This window comes from Falco cherrug, chromosome 9 (assembly GCF_023634085.1).
Source record: "Falco cherrug isolate bFalChe1 chromosome 9, bFalChe1.pri, whole genome shotgun sequence".
Lineage (NCBI taxonomy): Eukaryota > Metazoa > Chordata > Aves > Falconiformes > Falconidae > Falco > Falco cherrug.
In genome coordinates, this window is record NC_073705.1 from 16,131,361 (window position 1) to 16,156,060 (window position 24,700).

The 24,700-nt window shown below is 52.6% G+C and overlaps 3 protein-coding genes across 8 annotated transcripts in view; all 3 read left to right on the top strand.

Annotated features, from left to right (window-relative positions):
* The window catches only part of EEIG1 (estrogen-induced osteoclastogenesis regulator 1), a 38,678-nt gene extending 22,352 nt beyond the window's left edge, over positions 1-16,326 (top strand). For all 4 annotated transcript variants that reach the window (XM_027809469.2, XM_027809468.2, XM_027809471.2 and 1 more), the window contains exons 5-12: positions 3,432-3,548; positions 4,055-4,101; positions 6,791-6,948; positions 8,071-8,175; positions 8,441-8,630; positions 8,827-8,948; positions 10,085-10,154; positions 11,037-16,326. In XM_027809469.2, coding sequence (XP_027665270.1) covers positions 3,432-3,548; positions 4,055-4,101; positions 6,791-6,948; positions 8,071-8,175; positions 8,441-8,630; positions 8,827-8,948; positions 10,085-10,154; positions 11,037-11,082 — 855 coding nt within the window. In that variant the 3' untranslated portion in view covers positions 11,083-16,326. The remainder of the gene's footprint in view (positions 1-3,431; positions 3,549-4,054; positions 4,102-6,790; positions 6,949-8,070; positions 8,176-8,440; positions 8,631-8,826; positions 8,949-10,084; positions 10,155-11,036) is intronic.
* A 1,220-nt stretch (positions 16,327-17,546) lies between these two features.
* DPM2 (dolichyl-phosphate mannosyltransferase subunit 2, regulatory) lies at positions 17,547-20,117 on the top strand. The gene is made up of 4 exons (XM_055721160.1): positions 17,547-17,617; positions 18,023-18,112; positions 19,211-19,313; positions 19,602-20,117. Exons 1-4 carry the CDS (start codon positions 17,615-17,617, stop codon positions 19,658-19,660), a joined length of 255 nt encoding a protein of 84 aa, XP_055577135.1. The 5' UTR covers positions 17,547-17,614; the 3' UTR covers positions 19,661-20,117.
* Positions 20,118-20,253: 136 nt separating this feature from the next.
* ST6GALNAC4 (ST6 N-acetylgalactosaminide alpha-2,6-sialyltransferase 4) lies at positions 20,254-24,347 on the top strand. 3 transcript variants are annotated; one of them, XM_055721159.1, is made up of 6 exons: positions 20,254-21,121; positions 22,031-22,107; positions 22,444-22,614; positions 22,758-23,170; positions 23,304-23,411; positions 23,493-24,347. In XM_055721159.1, exons 2-6 carry the CDS (start codon positions 22,096-22,098, stop codon positions 23,680-23,682), a joined length of 894 nt encoding a protein of 297 aa, XP_055577134.1. In that variant the 5' UTR covers positions 20,254-21,121; positions 22,031-22,095; the 3' UTR covers positions 23,683-24,347. The 3 variants fall into 3 exon arrangements, with proteins under 3 accessions (XP_055577134.1, XP_055577133.1, XP_055577132.1); XM_055721158.1 differs by lacking the exon at positions 20,254-21,121 and adding an exon at positions 21,598-21,789; XM_055721157.1 differs by lacking the exon at positions 20,254-21,121 and having other exon boundaries at positions 21,901-22,107.
* Positions 24,348-24,700: the final 353 nt, after the last annotated feature.

Below are 24,700 nucleotides of genomic sequence, written 5' to 3' on the forward strand. Positions count from 1 at the left end.
TCTGCATGTCCTCAAACTTTGGGGAAGTTCTGAGTCAGATGTGAACTCTGGCTTCTGGCAGTGTCTTGCTAATAAAGAAACACAGACTCCAGATCTGTTCTTCCAGAACACAGCAGCCAGCTGTGGCTGGGGTAGGCACCTCGCTGCCTCATGAGTACAGGCAGAAACCTACCACAGAAATCACTGCCTTCCAAAGCACAGGAGGTACTGAGGCACAACCCGAAGGGATCAGCAGGGATGTTAGTTTTGGTTTGTTCCCTCCTGTTTTCTTGCCTGTGCTGTGAGAGAGACAATGGGCCACCCCCTTCTCCTTGTGCTGGATTAAGAGACAATGTTGGCTTAGAAGTTGAGCTTGCGCAGAGCCCAAAACCATGTTTGTTTGAAAATGAGTCACTGCTGCTAGTTTCTAATAAACAGATGTTCACGTCACGCACAACCATCTAAGAACTTCTTCTAATCAATATCCTTCCTGAGACCATGGAGGCAACTGGCTTTGAAGGGTGAGCTGCACTCACTCCTATGTACTGCTGTGCTGTGGGATAGAGAGTAGTTGTTGCTGCCTGTGCTGTTCCTTTTTTGTTGCTAATTAGGACATGGTCTCTGGGGCCATCAGTTTCTCTTTCACTAAATTCACACTGAGGGGGGAGGTTATTCCTCCATTCTGCAGAGCTGCCTGTCCAGGGAGAGCAGCATAGCTGGAGGAAGAGACATGTCTCTGACACAAAGTAAATACATCAGCTTGTTCTTCCTGCAGTGTCCATCCTCAAGCTTCCCACAGTATTTGGAAATGCAGAATTAAAATAAGCCTGAGGGTACATCTCCATGGTGGAGTTAACTTGGGTTCTTATACAGGCCATGTTCTAACCTACTTCCTTCTTACTCAGTCTCCAGTTGCATTTAATGGCATTTTGAAAGAGACCTAGTTGCTCCAGCCCAGAACTGGAGACCAAATCTCAAGTACCTGTCATCTCTTGGGCTGATACCTTACTTGGTTTCCTGTAAAGAAGACAGACACATTCTAGAATTCAGCAGAAGATGACCTGAGCATTTCGGCAGCTCAGGAACGAGGGATGTCACACCAGACAGGCTGATTAAGCCTTGCAGTCTTGCCCTGTGGACCAGGCTTGTTCCAGGCAGGTCCTCGTGGCAGAACTGACTGACTTGAGATTCCTAATGTTTCTAGCAGAAATCTGTGGTATATGTCTACGCAACTATTTTCCCATTCTATAGAATGAGTCCTCACCTTTTTAAGCTGTATTCATTCAGCTGAAAACTTCTCCAATCATAGCAACAGATGTAGAAGAAAATGCAGCTTGGGAATGCCTTCTTTACCTGGTCCCCCATCAGCAGGGAGCGAGAATGATGGAGCTGTTTGTGCTCAGACAGAGTTTCCATTGACTTGCGCACCTTTTGGTTTGACGTTAATGTCACTTCAGTGTCAGGGGTTATAGAGTGGAAGCCAACAGGAAGGACTGATAAAGCGGAAACTCTCTGAGCTGGAAGAAACACCATCAGCTGGCTGGAAAACTGAGGAAACTATTCTGAAAGGTTATATCTGAAAACATCCTTTTGTTAAGGGATCCTTCCTCTATATACTGGGAGTCTGCTTCCTGCGAAGAGCTTCTGACCTCAGCATGCCATGTGGGTCACGGGAGGGTTCTCCCACACTCTGTCCTCTGTCGATCTCCTCGGAGAAGTTAGTGCTGTGGTGGAGGAGGAGGGATCTGGGTCTGGGCCACTCCTGTGCCACGTTGTTCTGCTGGTGTGGTCATGCCATGTCTCCTCTGTTCTCCTGTTTTGTCACAGTGATGGATTGTAGCTCCCTCTGTGGCTTTCTCCTGTCCTGTTTATCTCTGAGAGATAAAAATTTACTGGGTTTTTTTTCCTTATTGGTGAATATGAATATTCAGCAAGCAGCATAGCCCTTGGCTAGAAGAGATAGAGGAACATCTACAGCAAGGGCTGGAGAAACACTTGCAATAAGAGAATTCTTAAGAAGGGAGGAAAGAAGGAGAAAAGTTAGGTGGGTGTTTTCCTTCCTTTTTTAGCTGAAGAAAGGTTCCTGCTGTATCCCACACTTTTGCTTTCCCTTGCCATCAGCTCTTGTTCCCCTTAGAGAATGGAATGGAGGAAGCAGATAGGCTAATCTTGCTGCTGTCTCCCCTGAATCATGTATCTTGTGCAGACTGTGGTTTAGAGTTTTGATTTGGAACAGTGGGAGCTGGGATTCAAGCAGCAGTGACTGTGGTTTGTGCTGTGACTCCCCATCAGCTTCTACAGTTGACAGAGGACCGCATTTCCTGAGGATGGTGCTACTGTTTGGGGCTCCCTGTTCAGTTGTATCATCCGGCTGTCATCACCGGGGCAGAGGAGTAAGTGTACTGTAGTGCACAGAGTAACAGCTAGGTCTGAGCTGCTGCTTCTCCACCTTCTCTCCCTGTTCTCCTGAGCTCTGTGTTGAAGTGACACAAACTTTCCACGCTTGGATGGTTTAGCCAAATATGGGGTGCAGCATCTCTTCCTGATCAGATTAGATGAGACGTGACTGACTGCTGTGCTAAAGCTCTGCACAAAAGAAGCTGTAACTTTCTCTTTGAAACATTGTATTAATACACCAGGAATTAGAGCAGAAAAACAAAAGTACTCTTCATTGTGTTTGTCTTTACTCTAGAGGCATCAGTACCAGCTTTGAATTTGCCTGTAATCTTCAACTTTCTGTCACCTTCCCTATTTGCTAGCCCTTTGTTACAGAAGGTTTAGGGAGCTCACAACTAAATCTCTTCAAATATTTCTTTTCCCTTCTGCCTGTCAAACATACCACTTGCTAGTTAAATCTTAACGGTGTTGAGGAAACTGCTCCAGGAGTTCCCCAGCCCAGCAGCTGCATCAGTGCCGGTGAGGCACATGCACTGCTGCATGGCTCTGAACTTCCAGCATGCTGTGCTGAGAGTCTCAGTTTTGTTTTTCAGGACAGTGTCATTTTCCTCTGTAACAATATCCTTTCACCTCCCGGTTCACATGCTCCACTGCATTCTGGGATGGCCTGATACAAAGAGTGCCTTATTATGTTTGTGTATGTGCGATTCTGTTTTTTCCACATCGTTGACCTAGTGCCTTCCATGCCCTTGGTTATGCAACGGCTATGGGCTGGTTAACGCTGTCCTGGCCAGCACCACTACTGTACATCCTTCCTCCGTGTGGGTCTGGCTTCCTGGCAGCCTCAGAGTGTCCACCTGGCTTGGGATTAGGAATGTGACCCTGCCTGTCCTTGAGAGTAGGGGGTCTTCACACCACAAGACCCTGTACTGGCTCCTGTTTCTGCCCTTGATCACAGATGCGCTCTCTTCCTTTGGTCTGTGTGACACCATGTATCCCTTTGCTGAGTAATTTTTGTTCTCTCCCCTTCCCCTCCATTGTTTTCTTGGCTACAGTTGGGCTTTGCTGATCTAAATCTGGCAGAATTTGCAGGCTCCGGATCCACTGTCCGTTGCTGCTTGCTGGAAGGTTATGATACTAAGAACACCCGACAGGACAACTCCATCCTAAAGGTACGGCAACTAGCGCTGCCACAGTAGAAATCTGCTGTTGAATTCAGAAAGATCACAGCCAAAGTGCAGTGCCAGGCCTGAGATAAGGTCCTGTTATGTACAGAGACAGGATTTTGCTTTTATGCTGCTAGCCTGACTTGGGAAGCTTTCCATTATCAGAGTTGCCCTTTGATATCTTGGCATCCATTTGGCCAAGCAATGACCCTCGATAGCATTCTTTGTCATCAAAGAAACTATGAACAGGAGGAGGAGAAGAAAGTTCTAAGTGTGTTGTCAGGGTGGCCAGGCTGATGTTCTGCTGAGCCACTGCAGCTGGGAGTTAGGTACCGATGCCAGTGATTTGGGGCAGGGAGGGAAATACCTTGCTAAATCCCTGAAGCTGATTTCCTTTGGAAAGGAACTAGGTCTTGCTAATCTTTACACCTAGCCCTTGACCTCCTGGCTGTTGTGAAGCGAGGAGCTCGCTGCAGTGTGGCTAATGATGTGCCTTGTTCCCCCCTCTCCAGGTCACAATTGGAATGTCCCTGCTCTCGGGGGATCCCTGCTTCAAAACGTGAGTTTTTGGGCACTTGTCCCTGTTCTGGGGAGACCAGGACACCTGATTCTTTCGCAGTTCTCTGCTGGAGACTGAAATTGTTGGGGAGGGGGAAAAGATGCCCTCGATATTGGGAAGTACAGGGGAAAGCTTGAAACTGGTGGTCTGGATCTTTGAACCAGCCAGAACAGCATAGCCAGCCAGTGCTGTTAATTGGTTTGTTCTCTGCTCTGGTTTTCCCAGCTTGATTATTGGGTGCGCACGGTATTTTCTGCTAGTGTCAGTTAAGTTTTGGAAAGGAATGGGTGTTGATGACAAACTTCATGCTTTATGTGAAGGGTAGTGTTTCTCATAGCTCTGGCGTTGGTTTCACTGACCTCCAAGAAGGGAAAGGTCAGTGAAGAAAACAGTCTTGAAAATGGACACACTTCAGCACGTACCACACAGGATAACGATCTTGAATTGAAACAGCAACAAAAATACTGCAAGGCTGAAACATTTTATTTCTCCCTTTTTTTTTTTTTTCTACAGGGACCTAGGTTCACACTTTGTATTACTTAGCAAAGAAATTGCAGTGACGTAGTGCCTTTTTTTTTTTTTTTTTTAATGCATTGTGATAGGAAATAAGTACAGATAAGCTATGAAGCAGTTCTATTGCTTAAAGAATTGTTAGGGAATCCTAACAAATATACTAGCAACATCTGCCTTCATGCTGCAGTATAGCATTGCAAGACTCTGCAGTCCAAGCCAGCCTGCCGTAGGGTGCTGTAAGGTGTGTGACTGTACACAGCAGCACTGCTATGCGCTGATAGAAGTATTTTGTGTTGACTTCCAACAGTATGAGAGAAGAAAGCTTTGCCTTGAGGCTCTCTTGTACAGTGATACTCTTGGCTAAAAGGTCTAATTTTAGGAGCTAGCTTGAAATGTATAAATTAGCCTGCTTTCTTGTTATAAAATGCTGCACAGGTTTTGGTAGGTTTCTTTTGTGAGTGGCTTTTCATAGTGCTACAGTGTTTTCTGAGACTTTCAAACCCTAAATGCAGTGTTATCAGATGCTGAAATAGTTCTGCTTGAGAAGGAAGTGTAATAAAGAAGTTTTGGATATCTCAAACCATAACTTTTTAACAGTTACAGATGTTTTAAATCTAGGGTACTAGAATGTCTGGCAATAATATGTCTGAAAAAAAATACCATTGCTCTTTCACTATGGAGGCAAGTCCCACTGTTAGGGAACCTGAAAATCATAACAGAATTGGATATAAATATCCATTTAATGTAACTAGGGTCAGTCTGAAAGTCAGACCTCCTAATTTTCTTAGATGATTTTTGCAGTCATTCCCATTTACTTCTTATATGTTGATGATTTGCAAATGTCTAAAAATGGAAGTTTTACATGTAGAATAGTCCTTGATCAGTGGAACTTCTGATAAATGGTGCTCATTAGAAGGTTAGGCGGGAATTAAACTGTGCTGGGACATCACTTCCCTGCACTGACTTTCTGCAGCTCTCAGATGAACCTTCTGCTCCCAGGTGTCATAGAGTGGGGCTGAGCAGCCTGAGCGGGCAGACCCACAGGCTGCTCCAACAGCTGCTGCAGGAACAGTTTGCTCGATTAAAGCTGTAAAGGCCTTATTAACCTGTGAAGTGAAGTCCCCGAAGTACCCCTGTGCATATAAATCACTGATAACGTGATTAGGGAGGGATTTTTTCCAGGCAAAGGCATGCTGTGGGTTTCCTGAAACCTTTATAGCTCTTTGGCTGCCCATGTAAAATATTCTCAGTCCTTTATTCTTTCTCCCAAAACACTGCACAGGTCCTCTCATGTAGCGTCTTCCCTCAGAGCTCTAAATGAGACAAATAAGTTTTTCTTTCTCCCTCCTCACTTAAAAAGCATAATATGATCCATTAGTTCCAGTTCAGACTTCAGGCTACAGGGAGGTTAAGGCTTCAACAGGAATATTCACTTTGCCATGCTGCACATGCCATGGCTTCCACCCAAAAACACTTCTGGAGGAAGGGAGGGGGCTCTAGGCACTTGCAGCTCTGCCCTGCAGTCAGCATTTACAAAGGGATGTTGAGAGCACGCAGAATAACCAGAAAAATAATTTTGACAGCTGGAAAAACACTTTAGTCTCACTGAAAAGGAGTTTAATTGTCAGTTAAAAAAACGGAAAGGTTATTTGATCATTGTAGAAGTACTCTCATAGGGAGATAGTGTTGCTGGGATAAAAGTTTTCTTTTTGACCTGAGTCAGAAAGGTGTGACGAAAGGGTGCTGGAACTGAAAGCTGGACAACAGCAAACTGGTTCCTGTTTGTGAAGCCAGCTGGCTACCAGACACGTGTTGGGGGAAAAGAATAGCTCCGGATGGTCTTCTGGAGGATAGTGCAGGCTCTGAGCCTGTTGTCCTGTATAAAAGATTGAATGGTCCCTTTTTGCCTTAATTTACCTCAGAAGCTTGCTTTTTCTTGTAGTGCAGTCCAAGTGCAGTACGAGGTAGGGAAGAACCGAGTCTTGCATGTAGGAAAACAAAATCCAGCATCACGCTGTGCTGCTAGTCTTAGGGGGCTGCCAGCTTCCCCCTGCCACAAAGGGTAGGGGCAGGCAGGGGAATCCTCTTGACAGAGCAGAGTGGAAATTGCCAAAGCAGTGGGGTGATTCCTGGTCCTTGCCTGGCAATTTGTAACCTTCTTCACTTCTGATTACAGGCCTCCTTCCACTGCCAAATCCATCACCATACCGGGACAGGACTCTACCCTGCAGCTGACCTGTAAGGGCGAGGGAACCTCAAGCAGCAGCAGCAGCAGTTCAGCCACAATTGGCTCTCTGCGTCAGACTAAGCCAAGAACTGCCATTCTCAGCTCGGGTATGAATGCCTGTCCTGGAGCCATGCAATGCTTGGCTGTGCCTGGACACTCTTGTTTTTCCCTGCAGTTGCAAGCACATACACTCTTAATTTTTCATGTTTTCTGGCACCCATCCTCACCCCTCTGCTCATTAAGAAAACTTGAGAAAAACAAAACCATCTATTAAGTGTAACTGACGAGAGGAAGGATGAATCTTCGCCACATGCATATTTCTGGTAGTGGAGATAAAGCAATTTGTTCTTTTTGCTGGGGATTTAATAATTCATGCTTTGCACTCATCCCTGCTTTCCATTGTGTTCAATGACACTTAACAGTGTTCTCCACTCAGCTCTTCTGTTGCTCACTTATCTTCTAGAAAAGTTCCTCTGAAGGTTTTAGAGGTTGGTTTGAGGTCTGATGGCCTTGTTCCAGCTGCTGATGCAGAGTTCTTTGGCTTCTGTATGAGCCCATTTTCAAGGGTACTGCATTTTCCCATAGCTTCTTTTTCCTTCCCAGCACATTCCAAATGTGCAGGCAGACACACTGCACCAAAATAGCACTCTAGTCTCATCACCTCAGTGACTTAGCACACTGTACAAGTGCTCTTCTTAAAAAGCTGGCTAATGCATTACACTTGTGCACTTTTGAATAAGCTTCCTGCAAGAGGGACAAGCAGGGGTGATAGCAAAGGAGCAGATGTATCAAATTCAGATATGATTTAAGTGTCATGAGCGCTCTCACAAGTAATAGAAAGGGAAAGGTAGTAACAGGAGAAGCACTCAAATGGAGGTTGTAGTACTTTACTGCCAGTGGCCATTTGATGCTTCCTTGGTCTTAATGCTTTTAACTATGGATAGCTTCAGACGCTACTTGTCCTTCTAGATCCTTCAAGCCCCCAGAGATGCTTGTAAATTCAGGTGCTGGATGCTAGAATTAGTGATAAACTTGACAGAGAAGCTCATTATTGTCTTTCCTACTCTCCCGCTGCTTCTAACCTCTGGGCTAGCCTATACAGCAGGGTTCTGCCAACAGACTTGCCCTTTCCTTAATCTAGTGTCCCATGATCAGCCTTCAGTCCAAGATGATCAGCAGGAAATGTTTTTGCTTGGTTACAGTGTGAGTGCCCTGTTGTTCTTTGGCAGGTGTCCCAGAAGAACCAGATCAGAACCTGTCCAGCCCAGAGGAAGTCTTCCACTCAGGGCACTCGCGGAACTCCAGCTACGCCAGCCAGCAGTCCAAGATCTCTGGTAACCATTGATCCACACAGCTCTGCTGGCACTGGCCTCATCCTTTTACTTTCCTGCAATGAGCTCTTGTGAGAGTGATATGTAGCCATGTCTCTCTCCCTCCTCTGTAATATCAGTCTCCTGTTTAGTCTGCTGATGAGCTCGCAGATATATGTCTAAACCTCTGTATATGGGAGCAGAAATGCTAGTCTGAAGCTGTCCTGCCTGTTAACTGTGTTGCCAGGAAGGGGAGAAAATCTGGTTTGTAATCAGTCGGTGTTTGCAGGTTACAGCACAGAGCACTCACATTCTTCTAGTATGTCCGACTTGACCCATCGCCGGAATACCTCCACCAGCAGCAGTGCATCCGGAGGGCTGAGCATGACTGTGGAGTGTCCTGAGGGAGAGCGGGATCACAAAGTAGAGAAACCACCCCGCCCCCCAAGACCAGCCCTTCTACTGGACAGACCCTCCCGGTAAGAACTGTAGAGCAAAGCCCCTTCTCTGGGAAGGCGAGACAGAATCCACTCCTTTGTTCTCATGCAGCGGTAGATTGGATTGTAGCTGCTGAGGAGGAGACTATTGCCAAGAGAAGCAGGACATGAAAAGCAGTATATGAAAGTCTGGGTCTTGAAAAGCTGAGTAAGTTTTCCCTTTATTTTCTCTCCCCAGGAGGAAAAAGGATTCAGTGGAGAGTCACCCAACCCGAGTGGATGACACCAGGATCGATGCTGATGATATAGTGGAGAAAATAATGCAGAGTCAGGACTTCACAGATGTCAGCAATACTGAAGGTGAGAGGAGGAGTCTCAAAGTGGATGTCTTAGCTGTTCCTTTAGCAAGGCTGCCAGGCTTTTACAGTCAAGATTTGATCTGCCATGGACTCACTTCCCCTTTTGACAGAAATTTGCTTTCAGTGCTTGCTAGGTGTTTCTGTGGTAGATAAACAAACCATGTGATTTTGAGAGCTGCACATCCATTAGGACATAGTGCTTGCTGCTGTTCTACAGAGTACAGCAGAGGTTGAACAGTAGCTCAGACATACGGGATGAGAGGGGGGAAAAGTATTTACTCTTCAGTGCAGTGGAAATGAGTTACATCAGCTGTCTGTACTGCTCAAGTGGCCTTCATCTGGGGTCAGCTCAGCTCAAGGGTATTTATTAAAGGAGAGCACAACTGGAGGGGAAGCAGCATGCCTCTGCAAAAAGATGGGAAGAAAGATGGGTCATAGTGTGGTGGTGATCAGGTCTGTATGAGAGCCTAAAAAGGGGGTTTCTCCATTGCAGTCACAGCATCTGTTAAGACAAAACTAATAATATCAATGTATTGGTTTTCATTTTCCAGTTTAGCTTATACATCAGTCTTTTTCATCTAGTTGAGGTTTTCTGATAAGTTTTGAACTTGATCTGAGCTTGTTACTCTTGCTTCTACCATTAATCACCTGAAATCATTGCACACAGCAACACTCTTACCATATGGGTATCTACACCTCACTCAGCATGGGTTAAAACTAGACTGAATATAGCCATTTCTCACCAGCAGAACAGGCTGACTTTCTCCTCCAGTGAGCCTACAAAAGCAGCATGAGTCCCCACTTCTCATCTGTTCAGATGTGTCTAAGCTGACCAAGAAATTGCATCAATAGAATTGCCTTAAAAGCAGCTACTGGTGGAGTATCAGTGAATTTCTCTGCATTTACTCTTCCAAAGCTTAATGCTTTGGTTGATTTGTAGGTGAGAGTCCCCTTCAGAGCAATAGAAGGAATTCCGGAGGACGCTATTACTGTAGGGACACCAGAAAGTGTGCACATGCATTCACAGAGATACACTTGTTCCCGTGCTGACTGTTGTGTAATGCTTCTGGGAGGGGAGCACCTGGGAGCCGTTGGTAGTTCTGGGGTTTGATGTCTGTTTTCCTTTTCTGTCTGCAGACAGTAACCTGAGGTTGTTTGTGAGCAGAGATGGAACAACTACATTGAGTGGTATTCAGCTGGGAAACAGGTAGGCTTCCTGAAAGTCTGGCAGATGGAGGAGCTCCACAGAGATTAGTTAGCTCTTTGTACTCGGGAAACTTTCACCTTTTGCAGCAGGAGAGATTTCTAAACATCACTGTGCTACATGGTGTCTTTATTCCAGTACTGACACCCCTGGGATCCCTTTGGTGACAGGCTACAGCGGCACTGGGGTAGGAATGCAGTTCTCAGCAGGAGCTTAGAGGGATAATGTAATCCCTCTGAATCCAGGAATCAGAAGTAAGGAGTAAAAGGACAAAATGGTAGAGGTTGTTTCCCGTTTGCTCCTGCGCCCCACCAAAGGCAGGGAGCTTTGCCTCCCGCTGGCCTGCGGCAGAACTGCAGCAGCCCGGCTACTGTCCCTTTGCCCTGCCTCCTCCGTTATTGTCCAGGGCTTGTTCTCTCGCAAAAGACTTCTGAACCAATAAAACTTTTTCTTGCCACGATAGCTCTTAATACAGTGTCTTGGCTAGTCGCATTTGAGCCTTCATACCACCTTTGGAAGTTAAAAACAAAAAAGCAATAATGGTACTGCAAAGATGTGTCAAGTTGGTGACAAAACTGGGAGCACAGCAAAGCCAGGAACAGTGGCTCTTTGTGCAGGATACTCCCTGCTTTCCTCTGTCGTTCAGAAGGAATCATGTGTTACATGCAGCTCTTTCAAGTCCTCTAGTGTTAGTTTGCCACGTAGCTGTCTGTTTTGTATTATGAGTGTTGATTTCTCGCCAGACTGACTCGTTATTTTCACTATTTTGTGTGGGGTTAGAGGGCAGTGTTCGTGAGTGGAGAGCTCCGAGTGAGAACTTGCTTGCTCTAAGTGACTGAGGAAAATAACCTGGCTTTCTCATTATCTTCCCCTCTGCCTCTCCAGGGTCTCATCTGGAGTTTACGAGCCAGTGGTGATTGAAACCCACTAAATGTGAAGAACAGGGTAGAGCTGCTGGAAGCAGGCCCCCTACCCAGTCCGCTGCCACATGGATGCCAACCTTTACCTCTCTTCATGCAGCATTCCAGAAGGGATTTCTCCATGCCCCTCCCCATACATTTGCACTGCAGAACTACTCCAAGACCACTCCAGATCATGCACTTTCCCTGCGTTGGCATTACCCTTCTCCACTTCCCAGTTCTTCCAGTGCCTGCCTTCCCCCTGTTTCTGATCAGACGCAAGGTGTCTGTTGGGCTTATCCTTAGTCCTAGAGGATGTTGCTCATCTGCATCCCTCGCTCCACCCATTCACTTGCAGCAGAGGACTTATCAGCTTCTGTCTCCCCAAAACATCGGGTTATACCACTGTGAACTCATCAAACCACTGGGGGAATGGGGAAAATATTCTAACCAAACAGAGAGCTGCTTGTTAGTGAAACAGTCACTTGCAGGATGCTTTATTCCACTGACTCTGCAAGGGAGCATTACCTTCCAAGGCAATGGTTTTATTGAACGAGGTATGCTATGGTGTACGCTTCACTTTCCTACACTCAAATCCCCAAACATCCCCTTCTCATAGGAAATATTTCCCAAAAGTGCATTTCAGAAAACTACCGCAATCCAGATGGGAGTTGATAAATGGTTAAATGCTAATGCTTGTTATACCACTAACTGCATTACACCTTTCCACTGCTGGGCATGGAAGGGCAGTGTTCATCTATTAGCATTAGCAGGAGCACTTTAAGAGGTTCCAGATTTTACCTGGAGGAGGCTTCTACTTGCTGTTTCAGGAGCATAGTCCCTGTTTGCTGGACTGATTCAGCAAATAGTCACTGTTGAAGCTTGGAATACAAAGCCTCTCTTTTTTTTTTTTTTTTTTTTTTTTTTGGTGCAGGAAGGGAACTGCCCTTCTTGGACTGTGAAAAGAATCTGGTTATCTGATAGTCCTCCCCTGGGCCAGAGCAGGATGCAGTTGACTGCAGTGGTCTCTCTGTTGTGGTAGTGATTAACAATTGCTTCTCTTGGCCTGGGCCAGTAAGGGAATCTGTGTTGGTTGGCCTTTCTTGCCCTGTCAGCAGGGATCTATGCCTGAGCTGGTTTCTTCTGGGGCTGGGGAGAAGCCACTGTCTCTGCCTTCAAAGGTAGAATGGGTGTTACCTGCTGCGTTAGCCACAGCAGCAGTTCTTACTTGCTTCGTGGCAAGCGAACTCTTCTGACAAGGCTTCAAACTGTTTTCTGGTTGATCTTTCAATTGCTCTTCTTTGGGTTTGGTTTCTGCAGTTGTTTGACACTTTAGCTCCTTCTTTTCCTTGCAGTGTGTGGCAGAGATGTCAGTCCCTTTCAGCTCCCACTTACAGATTCTCCTGGCAGCTGAACTGCAAGTGAGGATCTAGGCAGACTCCAGCCGTGGGCCGTCAGCAGGCTGTGCTTGCAGCCCTTCCTGTACAGAGCTCTCAGCCGATAAGCTATTTCTGTGTAGTGCCCTTTCCTCTTTCACTGGTGTACTGTGATGGCACTCGGCGGCCATGCGCTTGGAGCAGTGGCACGCTCCCGGGCCTGGCTGGGAGCATGCCCTGCTCTGACACACGTGTGCACGCACGCACACAGGCACACACTTGTCCCATTCAGCCAAGAAAGACTTGTAACTGATCGCGTTGTTCTTCAAATTCTTAGTTATTGTAAAGCCTTTTTTTTAAAGGGGGTGGGGGGGAAAGATTAATTGTGGTCTCTGTGGCTAGAATGCATGCAGATGAGCTACTGGAAAAGGGAATTTGGCAGAATGAGAAACAAGGAATGAAAGGGCCTTGATATTTTTTTTTTCTCTCCACCCTACTAGCTAAGGGTGGCTGCATGGGGAGGGTGCTAGGCAGTGTGGCAAAGCTATACTGCTGCTTACTCTGTTTTGACAGTTTGTCTCTTTCAGAGGTTTCTTTCTGTATTTGGACCGACCACATATAGGGTATGGATCTTTTTCACCCTTGCCCTTCAAAGGGAATTAAATTTGGATTAGAGTAAGAAGAGGGTACAGACAACGCCACCTTGGTTTGGTTTAATGTAGGGGAAAAGTGTTGGATCTTTTAAGTCTGTCTAGAACAAAAGCTCTTTCACACTTGCTGGTGTTTTTCAGTGGTGATCTCTTCCTCATTCAGTCTGGGTAGGTTTGGCACTTGCTAGCAGGCTGGTGAGCATCCTGCCCAGTTCCTGGGATGCTGCGTGTCTGCAGGAAGGGGAGAACTGCTTGCTTTTCTCTCTCCCTGGGGCTCTGCCAGAAAGCCAGGCCTGGCCTTACCCTCTGTTCAGGTCAGGGCGAGGGCAGAAGCAGGCTTAGACGGTGGTGGGTGTTCCTGCCCTGGCTGTGCAGAGCTGAGGGTCAGGCTGCTCCCCAGCACAGAGCATCTGCAGCCCCCCCAGAGGCCAGTGAAGCCCCTCGGGAAATCGGGTCCAACCAGGACTTGAAAGGAGCAAACATAAGCCAGGAAGGAGGCCAAAACCCAGCTCACTGCTGCTGCTCTGCTTCTATTCCCATGAAAAACAATGGCAGTCACTGTCAGAGCACTTGGGAACCCAGGGCTTTCTTCTGGGCTCCCGTTGGCAAGAGTCGGCTGCTCCAAGGTGCTGGCAGCTCAGCATGTCATGAAACCCACAGTGGGACAGAGGGAGGAGTCTCTTCCCAACGAAGCAAGAGGAGCAGCAGTTGAGCTTTTCAGAAAGCTGGTCTCATCCTCCCAGGCTGGCAGAGGTATAACCTGCTCCACCACGTAGCTGTGGCCAACCTGGGCATGTCTCTGGCTTCTCTTCCAGAGGCTTGGCACATCATTGCTTGTGTTTCTGATAACTGTGTGTCTTAGGATATCTCTTCCTTGTCTCCATGTCGCTGTTGACTCCACAGATCCTGGTCTTTATGTAGCTTTCTAGCTCTTTTACCCCTCGTTTTGAATAAGAAAGCAGCCCTAGTTATTCAGCCTAGTGCAGCACAGCCAGGGCTGGAGCACCCAGAGCAGACCCAGAGGGAGGACGCAGCAGTCTGTTCCTGTTTCTGGATCCCATGTAGAGCTCCTGCTGCATGTCCATCACGAGCGATGCCCAGTGGTCCCTGGCCAGTGGTGGGCATACGAGGCAGTGGTGATGGAAGTGGGATCACTTGTCCCACAGACTCGCTGCCATCCCTTGGGAAGCTGCGTCTCATGAGCACTTTTTTCCTTGTGGCATTGCTGCCGTCTGTTCCTTGTCAGATTTTGAGCATTTAAGAAGTGAATCAGTTTCCAGACCCAAACCGCTGGCTAGTTTCCTTTGGGTTTTTGTTTTTCTTTGTCGTGAAGTTTATTGAATTTTTTTTTTATAAACCCAGCAGGCTGGTGTTTTTTGGACTGCATTATTGTTTCATTGATATTTTATTCCTGGGGCCTGAGCGGGGGGACATTCTTCCCCACATTATTTCCCTTCTCAGGGGATTCAGAGGTGGCTTAAACAAGTGAAAGGACCTTATTGGCAAGACTTCGCATCCCCTGGGTCTGTGATGCTGGTGAGCAGGGCTGCTCGTGCCTGGCTGACCCTGGAGAGCAGAGCTGGCTCTCTGCTCCAGTCTGGGGGCTGGGTGAAACATGTGGACTCTGCTTTCCCAGTTTCTGGACCTTTAGTTGGTGGAAGCCCATTGCAAAGAGTTGGGAGATTCAGTGTACTTTTTTTTACTAACTTTTTTTTTTTTTAAAACAGTATAAACTGAGTGAATGTCCAAAAGAATAGGCTTAGTTTGACTTGGTGAAAGAGATGGATTTCAATTGGAAATTGTGATGGAAAAAGGGGGAGAAGGATGTTCCTCCTCCACTGTCATCTTTTGTGTGGTCGGCACTTTAAATGGGGGCCTTCATGCTGTCCTGGCCCACGGTGTGATGGGCAGCAGGCATGTGATCTTCCCCCCCTGCCATTTCCACATCACTTTGCCCCCTGCAGAAAGTGAATAAGCCCTTTTAAATGTTTGCTTCAGTTTTTAGAGGGTTCTGAACCAGACCGAGACCTGAAGAATGCGTATTTCATTCTCATCTTAATAGGAGGGGTTGACTTTTTATTTATTTTGTCGTTGCTGTTTCTTTTTAAACTGGTGGCTGTGCAGCTGGACTCTGCACACGCTGTTGTGAACCTCTGGGAAAACCTCACTCCAGGTACGCTAGAGCACCTAGGTTAAACACCCCTCCTGGCGAGGGGCCCCCCTGCTCCCCTCCTCGCTGCCTTACCCGGGAGCTGCAAATTCACCCCCTGCCCCTCCATCCCCATCCCCTGCCACCCCACCTAGTCTCTAGCTGAATGAGTTCTTGCTCTGGTGACTGAGCCCTGTGGACAAGGCTGGTCCCCAGGGGCAAGTTCCTACAAACACTGCCTGGTGCACGTGTTTGTCCTTGAAAAGCCACTTCCTTGCTTTAGGGGTCGGGGGGGGGGGGGCGTGATGAGCGCAAAATTCCCCCCTGCTTCCCTTCTGAGAGCTGCGTCGTCCGTCAGCCCACCCACGCCATCCAAACTTGATGCCCTCCACAGCTCCACGTTGCATCGCCACGTGGAAACCTGGGAAATGGAAAGGAATTTGGATGAAACCTGGGAAATGGAAAGGAATTTGGATGAAACCTGGGAAATGGAAAGGAATTTGGATGAAGCTTTGAGCGAGGGGTGTGGCTAAGCCTCATAACACCTCAAACACAAGGAATAACGGTAGAGCCTGTATTTTTGTGGGGGGAGGGAGGGGAAGGGGAGATCGTGTTTTATTTTCTTGGAAGTTAATTGAGCTTGGTGATCTTCCGATGAGGCGCGCACTTGATTTATATTGGATATAGAGAGATCGCTGATATTTTTGGAAAGGGAATGGGTCTATGCAAACTTCCAAAATTGCTTGAAAGATAGTTTAACATTTTTTTACTTTGAAATCTAAAGATAAATCTAACTTTTTTCTTAAAGCAGAAGTGCGTTTAGAAAGAGAAGCTACTTCCACTGCTCTATTTTGATGATGATTCTGGAAAGTTTGGGCTGGAGGGAATGACTATTTTTCACCATTTTTATCTTGCTCCTCTAGTTTTTTGGTTTCTTTTTCTAACGGAATGCTGTGCCGTCTTTGATTCAACAGATCGTGTTTGTATTTTCTGTATCTGGTTCCTAACGTAGAGAAATAACAAATATATGAGGAAAATCACTATAATGTCAAATGTTGTTATGGTTTGGGGGAAAACAAAATAAAGGTTTTTGGTACTTCACACTGATTCTTCTTGCTTTGTTTCTTGTTTTAAATGTATTTAGATATCTGCTGAGGAAGCAGAAGGGTGAGACAGGGCCTGCTGGCATGCAGGGCCCTGGAATAGGACTTGGCTTTGTCTTCTAGGATTTCCTTGGCAGGTGGGAGTGGAGATCCCTGCCAGCCCTTCGCTACTGATGAGAGAAGGGCTGGAGAGGGGAGCTGGCAACACAGCACAAGCCCAGGGGAAGCAACAGCCTGCAACCCAGGAGGCAGGTGAGCAGGTCCGAGTCGCTAAGAATGTCTCGTGTTCCCGAACACTGCATCCAAGCCCAGGCTGTGCTTGAAAACAGCCCCATCTGCGCCGCTGCAGAAGTGCTGGGCACCCCTGTGTGGGGCTGCCTTGCCAGGGTGGCCTGGGGAAGGTGCTGCAGGGCTCCAGGGCATGCCTGCAGCCAGCCCCTCACGGCTTATGCGGGGGCAGCCCCTCCTCTTCCACCACAGGCTGGCGATCCCATTAACGGGGGTTTGAGCCACATTCGGTGCCCGGGTACTGTGCTAGTGATGCATGCAAAGGGTAGAGGGGACCAAGGCCCCCGGGAGAAGGTGGCTTTGCCTTCCCCACCCTCGCTAAGCTGCAGCTGCACGTTCCGATCAGCTGCATCCTTGAGTCCCACAGCCCCGGTGCCATGTGTCCCTCGGCTGTTTGGTCAGACTTTCCCCTTTTTTCCTGCTGCAGCCGGGGGGGGGGGGGGGGGAGTGGGAACGTCTGCGTCGCAGGACACGAGCATCTCTGGTGCAGGAGCCGGGCTGGAGCCGCTCGGTCTCCAGGACCGCCCCTGCCCTCGACACTCGCAGGCGCCAGGCGGGCGATGCTGGCGGGGCAGCCCCGGAGCAGCCCGGCCTCTCCCGGCACCGGGCCGCCCCGAGCCCCTCCCCCGGCCGGCGGCGCGAGGCGGAGCTTCGGCGAATTTCATTTATTTCCCAACCAACTTAAGGCGGGGTCTAGCGCGGCCGCCCCGGCTGGGGCTGCTGCTGCCCCGGCTGCCCCCGCGCTGGCCGGGCCTGGCGCTAGGCCCCTCCAGGCCGGAGCTGCCTCCGTCGGAGGCCAGCCGCCCCCGGGACTGCGCCTCTATCGTGCCCCGCCCCAGCTGCCCACGCTACCCACAATGCCGCGGGCCCCAGGCCGCCCCCGCTGATTGGCCGCCCGCTGCCGAGGGGAGGGCGGGGCTGACGCGAGGCGCGCTGATTAGGGGCCGCTCCCGGAAGGGCGGTGCTGGCGGGGGGGCAGGCAGGTGCTGGCGATCGCCATGGTGAGTGGGGTCGTTGCCGGCCTGGCCTGGCCTAGCCTGGCCTGGCCTGGCCCGGCCCGGCCCGGCCCGGCCCGGCGGCCCCCGGGCCCCTCCGGAGGCGGTAGCCCCTGCTCGGCCCCTTGACGGGAGGGAGTTTGGGCTGGAGCGCGGCCGAGAACCGGCGCGGGGCCTCGCCGGGGCAGCGTGGGGCCGGCGGCTGTCGATGCTGCGGGGGCGTGGGCTGGTACGGCCGGGCGGCCGTGCTCCGGCAGCGGGGCCCCGCCGCGGGCGCTGTCCGGCGCAGAGGCTCTCCCCTTACCGCAGCGGTGCGTCCGCCTGGCCTGCGGCCGAGTAGGCAGCAGGTGCCCGTGCCCGTCCCCGTGCAGATGCTGCAGCACGCGGACCCCGCGCTATCTCCCCTTGCAGGCCACAGCAACGGACCAGGTGGTTGGGTTCGGCTTGGTTGCCTTCAGCCTCCTTCTCTTTGTTTACTACACCCTCTGGATCATCGTGCTGGTACGACTCTCCTCTGGCTCTTGTAATCGCAGTCACTCCCTGTCACTTCACGCTCGGGTGTTAGCCTGGGCTTTGGCTGGGTGCACCGGTGCCTGAAGGACTCTGCCCTGCCAGCTTCCGGGTTAAAAATTCCAGGGCAGCGCTTCCTCTGTTGGCACAGCCCTTGCCCCTTCTGGGGGCATCTGCCCTGCCCTGGGTGAGACCAAGCTTCATTTGTGCTGCCTGCCTGGCTGCTCTGAGGCAGGCTGTCCCGGGCAGTGTCAGAGTGAGGTTCGAGAGAGCTGAAGCCTGGTGCCTCTGAAGGTGTTCGTATCCATGTTTGCAGTCCCCCAGATTCCTGGTTCTGGTAGGAGATGACGCTTACCAGATCTGGAGCCTTGTAGGGAGGAGAAGAGTTTAGGGAATGCAGAGCTCTGGAAAAGTGATTGTGAGCCTGATAGTTTGCCCAGTTCTGAGGACATCAGCTGGAGACATTAGCGGTTTTCTTCCTGGAAGGAAACATCTCACGAGCTTTCCAGGTAAAAGAGGCCTGGTTTAGCCTTGGGCTGATGCCTGAATTCCTGGCAGCTTCCCCTCTAACCTCTCAAGAGTTTTGAATTCCCATCTTGCGTCTGCTTATTCTCCTGCCCAATACATAGTTATGCTGTTGGTAGTGCCACGAGCATGTAGGTGTGCGCACTGCTGTGTAGGAACCCTTACACTGCTCTCTAGTGTCCAAAGCCTCCCACCGGCCTCCGCAGAGGGATCCTGGCAGGATCACTGTGAAACCGAGCCGGTAGCAGCTGCTTCCCGCCTGCAGGGCAGGGAGTCCGGGGATTTGCTGCATTCAGCACCAAGCGTGCGGGCAGACATGCCCACCTTGTGACCCCAGGGCTGTGGGACCCCTGTTCTGGCCTTGTGTAGCTGCCTTTTGTCTGCCCGCCCACTGCCGTGCCCCTGCAGCTGTGGGCTGAGCCACAGGCAGGTATGGGCACCCTTTTTTTAGCTGCCTTCTCACACCTGGAATTTCCATCCTGCTTTCAAAACCACGAGTCTGCAGGTGTCGGGAACTGGCCCTGGTGCTGTGCCCACCTGCTGATGCCGCTCTGTCTCCTGCAGCCCTTCATCGACAGTGACCATGGGATCCACCAGTATTTTTTGCCTAGGGAGTACGCAGTGATCATCCCCATGGTGGCTGGGCTGCTGCTGCTGCTATTTATAGGTGAGTGTTGTTTCTGTTCTAATTAGAAGCTTCTAAATTAGGAAGAGAGAAGAGGGTTGCTAGCGGGTTAGCTAACGTGTGACACTTGTGACACTGTGGCTACTGCTGCAGCTTAGCCTGGCACAGGCTCTCGGGGCATGTGTTCATGTGTAACTTTGGCTGTCTGAGCCTCTGGACAGCAGAATTGTTTCTTGCTCGCTCTGCTGAGGATCTGTTTCTCACTACAATGTATTGTAAAAGTACCCATAACTAAATGTTTTCTGGCTGAATCTGCTTTCTCTCTGGTAGGTATTTTTATAACCGTTGTGGTGTGGAAGAGCAGGAAACCTGCCAAGAAATTGGACTGAAGGCTCAGTGGAGAGATGAGCGAAGGCGCCCACCCTGTGGCATCGTAGCCAGGAAAAGCCTTTGCCTGCAGCACTGGGCAGCCGCCTCCTCCAGAGCGCTCAGCGCCGAGCTGGCTGCGCTCTCCCTCCTTCCGTTCTGCAGAGATGAAGCCTTCTGTAGTTTACAACGTACTGACCAAAGGGAAGCAAAACTGACCTGTGGGGCTCATCGAGAGAGGGACCAGAGCCCTGCTGTGAGGGACCTGTGCTCCTGCTGGGGCTGCCCATACTGGCTGTGCTTCGACCCCTGCTGGCTGCGGGAGCTGTCGGGATCCAGCGGCTGTAACCACCAGAGCACCAGTCAAGCCCTGGTCCCTGCCTGCTGCTCAGCCTGCAGGTGATCCTTCCCCTCTGCTCATGCTGTGTCCAGTGATTTATTCCTTCTCGGTTTTTTTTAAATGTTTACATACGGTTTGTAGTTTTGTTTTTTTTTTAAATTGGGTTCATATTTTAGAGGAAAGAAATGAGACTGGCTGTGGAAAAGGCAGGTTTGCATTCTCTGTTTGCCTGCTGGAAGGGCTAATCGTGGTGCTGGTGAGCTCTTCCTGAAGAGGGACCCCCATGAGGCCAGGCATGCAGACGATGCTGGGACAGTGCTGCTGCTGCCCTCTGCGTCCCCTCCTGCTGCCATCCAGCCAAGGGGGTGGCGAGGAGATGCCCTGTGTCACAGGGGAGTGTTCAACTCTGCTGCCAGTGAGTGCAGCCCCCATCCCAGCTGGGTTCCTGCCCCCCTGACAAGGGTCTATGAGCCGCTGGGCTGGGACTGAGTGGGCAGCTGTGGTGACACCCTGTCCTTCCCCTGGAGGCTTTCCTCCTGCTGCTGCCCCACCCTCTGGCCCCCAGGCAGCTCCCCAGGCCACAGCAAGCAGGATCACCCTCGGTAGAGGGCTGCAGGCTCAGCCCTGGCTGGGGGTTTGTTTGTGGCTCTGGCAGAGGCTGCCCCGCCGTGCCAGGCTGCCCAGTGGCCCTGCTGGCTTGTTGCTGCGTCCTCCCTGGACAGGGGGGGGCAAAATGCAGAAGAATTCAGTTGTGTCTGTGCAGCTCCAGGCATGCCCCCTAGCCCTGGCACTGTCTGCTCCCCCTTGCCCCTGGCCCCAGCCCACGGAGGACAGTGCTGGGACCAGTTTCAAGGTTACTGCTCGTGTTTCTTTGTCAACAGTGAAAGAAAGCAAAGCGTGGTGCCCGGTGCTGGGCAGCTCTGGGGTGTTGTTCCTCACTCTGCAGCTTGGCCATGGTGTGAGGGGCTGCAGATGATGGGTGGCCCCCTGGGGCCAGCAGACGGGGACCAGGATACCAAGAGGCCCACCTGCCCGCCCTGGCCCCACTGCTGGGCCGTTGTGGGTCATTTTTGTCCCTGGGCTGTTGCCACCACACCAGAGCTTACCGCTGTGCGGGGTGGTTGGGAGACAGTGGCACACAGAGGTGAGAAAGGAGCTTGGGGATGGGGGGCCTTCTAGGGACCCTCAGGCTGGTGGGAAGCTTGAGAGGGCAGAGCAGGAGGCGGAGAGAAAAATGGGTGCTGGGGAGGGTGCCAGGGCATGCAGGATGGGTGCTGGGGCCAGTGGCAGGACAGCTGGTTCCCAGGACATATGGGATGGGTGCCAGGGCACCTGGGAGGGGTGCTTGGTATGGGAAGATGGTGGGGGTGCTGGGTTTGGTCCCTGGGGCACAGGGGGTGGATGCCTGGGTGGGTGTTGGGGCACAGGGAGTGGGTTCTGGGGTAGGTCCCTGGGGCACAGAGGGTGGGTGCTGGTGTCGATCCCCGAGGCACAGGGGAGGGGTGCCGGGATCAGTCCCGGGCACAGGGGGCGGCTGCTCGGCGGTGTGGGGGGTGTGAGTGCCGGGGTGGATCTCCGGGGCGCCGGGGGTAGGTGCCGGCGTCGGTGCTGTGCGCCGGTCCCGGAGCCCCGGGCTAGGTGCTGGGCTGCGGGCGCGTCCTCGGCGAGGCCGTGGCGGGAGGGGGCGGTCCCGGTCCCGGCAGTGCCCGCTCCGCCCCGCCCCGCAGCCCCAGCCCGGTGCCGGGATGCGGGACCTGGCGGCGGCGGCCCTGGGGGCCAGGGAGCGGCGGCGCCGGGGGGGCCACCGGCGCGGTGAGTGGGGCCGGGGGGACCGCCCCTGCCCGGGCCCCGAGCCCTGCCGGGGGGGCGGCACCCGCGGCGGGACGGGATGTCCGGGGCGGGAGGGGGGCCGGGGGGAGGTGCCGGCACAAGGCGCGGGGGTACCCTGGGTATTGGGGTGCTGGGGATGGGGGGGCCCCACTGGGGAACCCCACCCCCGGGGTCCCCTCCCCCCGCTCACCCACTGCCGCCGCTGAGCTCACTCTGTGCGTAGGGTGCGAGCCCCCACCCACGAGGTGACCCCCGGACCCTGCCGGGCGACCCGCCAGTCCCCCAAGGATGAGGATGCTGGTGAGTACCCACGAGGCGGGGGGCACGGGCGGGGTGAGGGGCCAGCGGGATCCCGGCATCATCGGGGGGGCCACTCACGCAAAGAGCGAGCAGGGGGACTGCGAGGCTGGCAGCTGCCGGTCCCCGCGGGCAGCACGGAGCCCCGGCCTGGGGAGCGGGGCCGTATGCGCCGGGGCCACATGGCTGGCTGCGGCTGGGAGCGAGGCACCGGCACCCAGCGCCCTGTGCCCCAGCGCCCTGTGCCCCAGCGCCCTGCACCCACGCCCTCGTGCTGCGTGGCACCACGGGACCAGGCACATGGCCAGGCCTGGGGAAACCTCCCTGCTCTGCTTCCAGGTCCGACTCTTCCTCACGCTGGTGTGCGTGGCGGCGGTCACCGTGCTGTACGTCCTGTTGTGCTCCCACGCCTGCCTGCGACCCTGCTGCTGGGCCCCGGCGGCACGGAGCAGCCCCGTGGCACCCACTGTCCTCAGCTTCCAGGGGTACAGGCGCGTCCCCGATGGGAAGGTGCGTGGGGATGGTGAGGCAGCTCGACCCACCCGTGCCTCAGTTTCCCCTTCCTTAGGGAAGGGCAGGTGGGGCTGCAGTGTGTCCGGCTGCTGCAGGAGGCAAGCGGGGGGCCCGATGGCTGACTCTGCATCTCCCCACAGCCACTGGAGCGAGCGCTGTGCCGCCGCTGCGCTGTTGTCTCCAGCTCGGGGCAGATGCTGGGCTCACGCCTGGGACAGGCCATCGATGGGCAGGAGTGTGTCCTGCGCATGAACCATGCCCCCACCGCTGGCTACGAGGAGGACGTGGGGGCACGGAGCACCGTCCGGGTGGTGTCGCACACCAGTGTCCCACTGCTGCTGAGGAACCAGCCCTACTTCTTCCAGCAGTCCCAGGAAACCCTCTACATCATCTGGGGGCCAGCGAAGAAGATGAACCGGGAGAAGGTGGGCTCGACCTACCAGGCACTGCTGAAGGTGATGGAGATGTACCCCAGCCTGCAGATCTATACCCTGACCGAGGAGAAGATGACATATTGCGACGAAGTCTTCCAGAACGAGACAGGGAAGAACAGGTACCACCAGCTCTCAAGGAGCCTCTGTCAGCCCCCCCCCACTGTAGCATCGCCCCCCCTGTCACGCACCCATAGCCCAGCTGGGCTGGCAGCACGGTGCCACCTGCTCCAGTGTGGCCACGGTGCTTTGCAGGATGAAGTCCGGCTCCTTCCTGAGCACAGGCTGGTTCACCATGATCCTGGCCATGGAGCTGTGTGAGCAGATCTGCGTCTTTGGCATGGTCAGCGACAGCTACTGCAAGTGCGTGGGGGGCGGTGGGGATGGGCAGGGGGTGGTCTGCTGTCCCACGACCCCCACACCCACCCTATCCCCTCCCACCAGGGAGAAGAACCACTCGAGCGTGCCCTACCACTACTTCGAGAAGGGCAGGCTGGACGAGTGCAGGATGTATCTGGTGCATGAGAGAGCCCGGCGCGCTGGGCACCGCTTCATCACCGAGAAAACCATCTTCTCCCGCTGGGCCAAGAGGAGGAACATCATCTTCACCCACCCATCCTGGGCAGATGGGTAGGGCACCAACCACGGGGTGAGGCAGCAGAGACTCTGGCGGCAGCGCGGCTCTTGTCCTGCAGCGATGTGCTGATGTGTCTCGGCTCTGCTGGTTCCGCCGTTGAAAGCCTTTTGCCAAGCCCTGGAGGGGGGACTCTCTATCTTCACAGCAGCAGGGCCAGTTCCCCCAGCCGGTGGGTGCTGGGACTCCCCCACATCAGTGCACAGCTTGCACAAGGACCCACGGAACCCCATTGGCTCCAAGCACCTGCCCAGATGGACCCAGGATAACCATGAAGGTCTTCTGCCTGCTCTACTGGGATGAATATTTAATGCAGGATTAAACATTGATGCTGCTGGGTTCCAGCGCAACACAGGGCTGGAGAGTCGGCCCTGCCAGGGCCAGGAGCTGGTGTCCCTCCCAAGGATGAAGCTCCACTGCAGTCCTTGTCCCACTTGTGCCCCGAGACCCAGCGCTGGGCATGTGGTGCAGGGAGATGGGTCTGGGTCCCCCATCCTGCTGCCTTCTGCTGCTCTATGCCTGGGCAGGTCCCTTCGGGCCCCTGTATCCCCCCAGCTGGGAAGGCCTGGGGCCACGTGCACCCTGGGGGCTCTGAGTTGCCTTGTCACAAGTGCCCTTGGATTCAGACCAAAGCAAACATGGCCATTAAAAGCGTTTTTAACTGGGTGGTGTGCCGTTCTGTGCCCCTTGCAGCTATGGGACATGGAGACAGGACAGCAGCTGGTCACAGGGCTGCTGGTGTGCTACTGCCCTGCCAGGCTATAAATAGGAGGAGGAGGTGATGGGGGCGTAAAGCTGAACCTGAGCATGGAAGACAGTGCCAAAAGCTGGGAGTCAGGATTTGGGAACCAGCAGCTGCCTCTCCACAGGAGAAGTGCTGGCCTGGCATGGATTTTGTGCTGGGTGTGGGGTAGTCCTGGGTCTCACAGGGCTCAGCTCTGCTGGGCCATGGGCAGGATGGCTGCCAGCTCCCACACACTGCGCAGAGCTGCCACAACGACTCTTGGAACCTGTTACA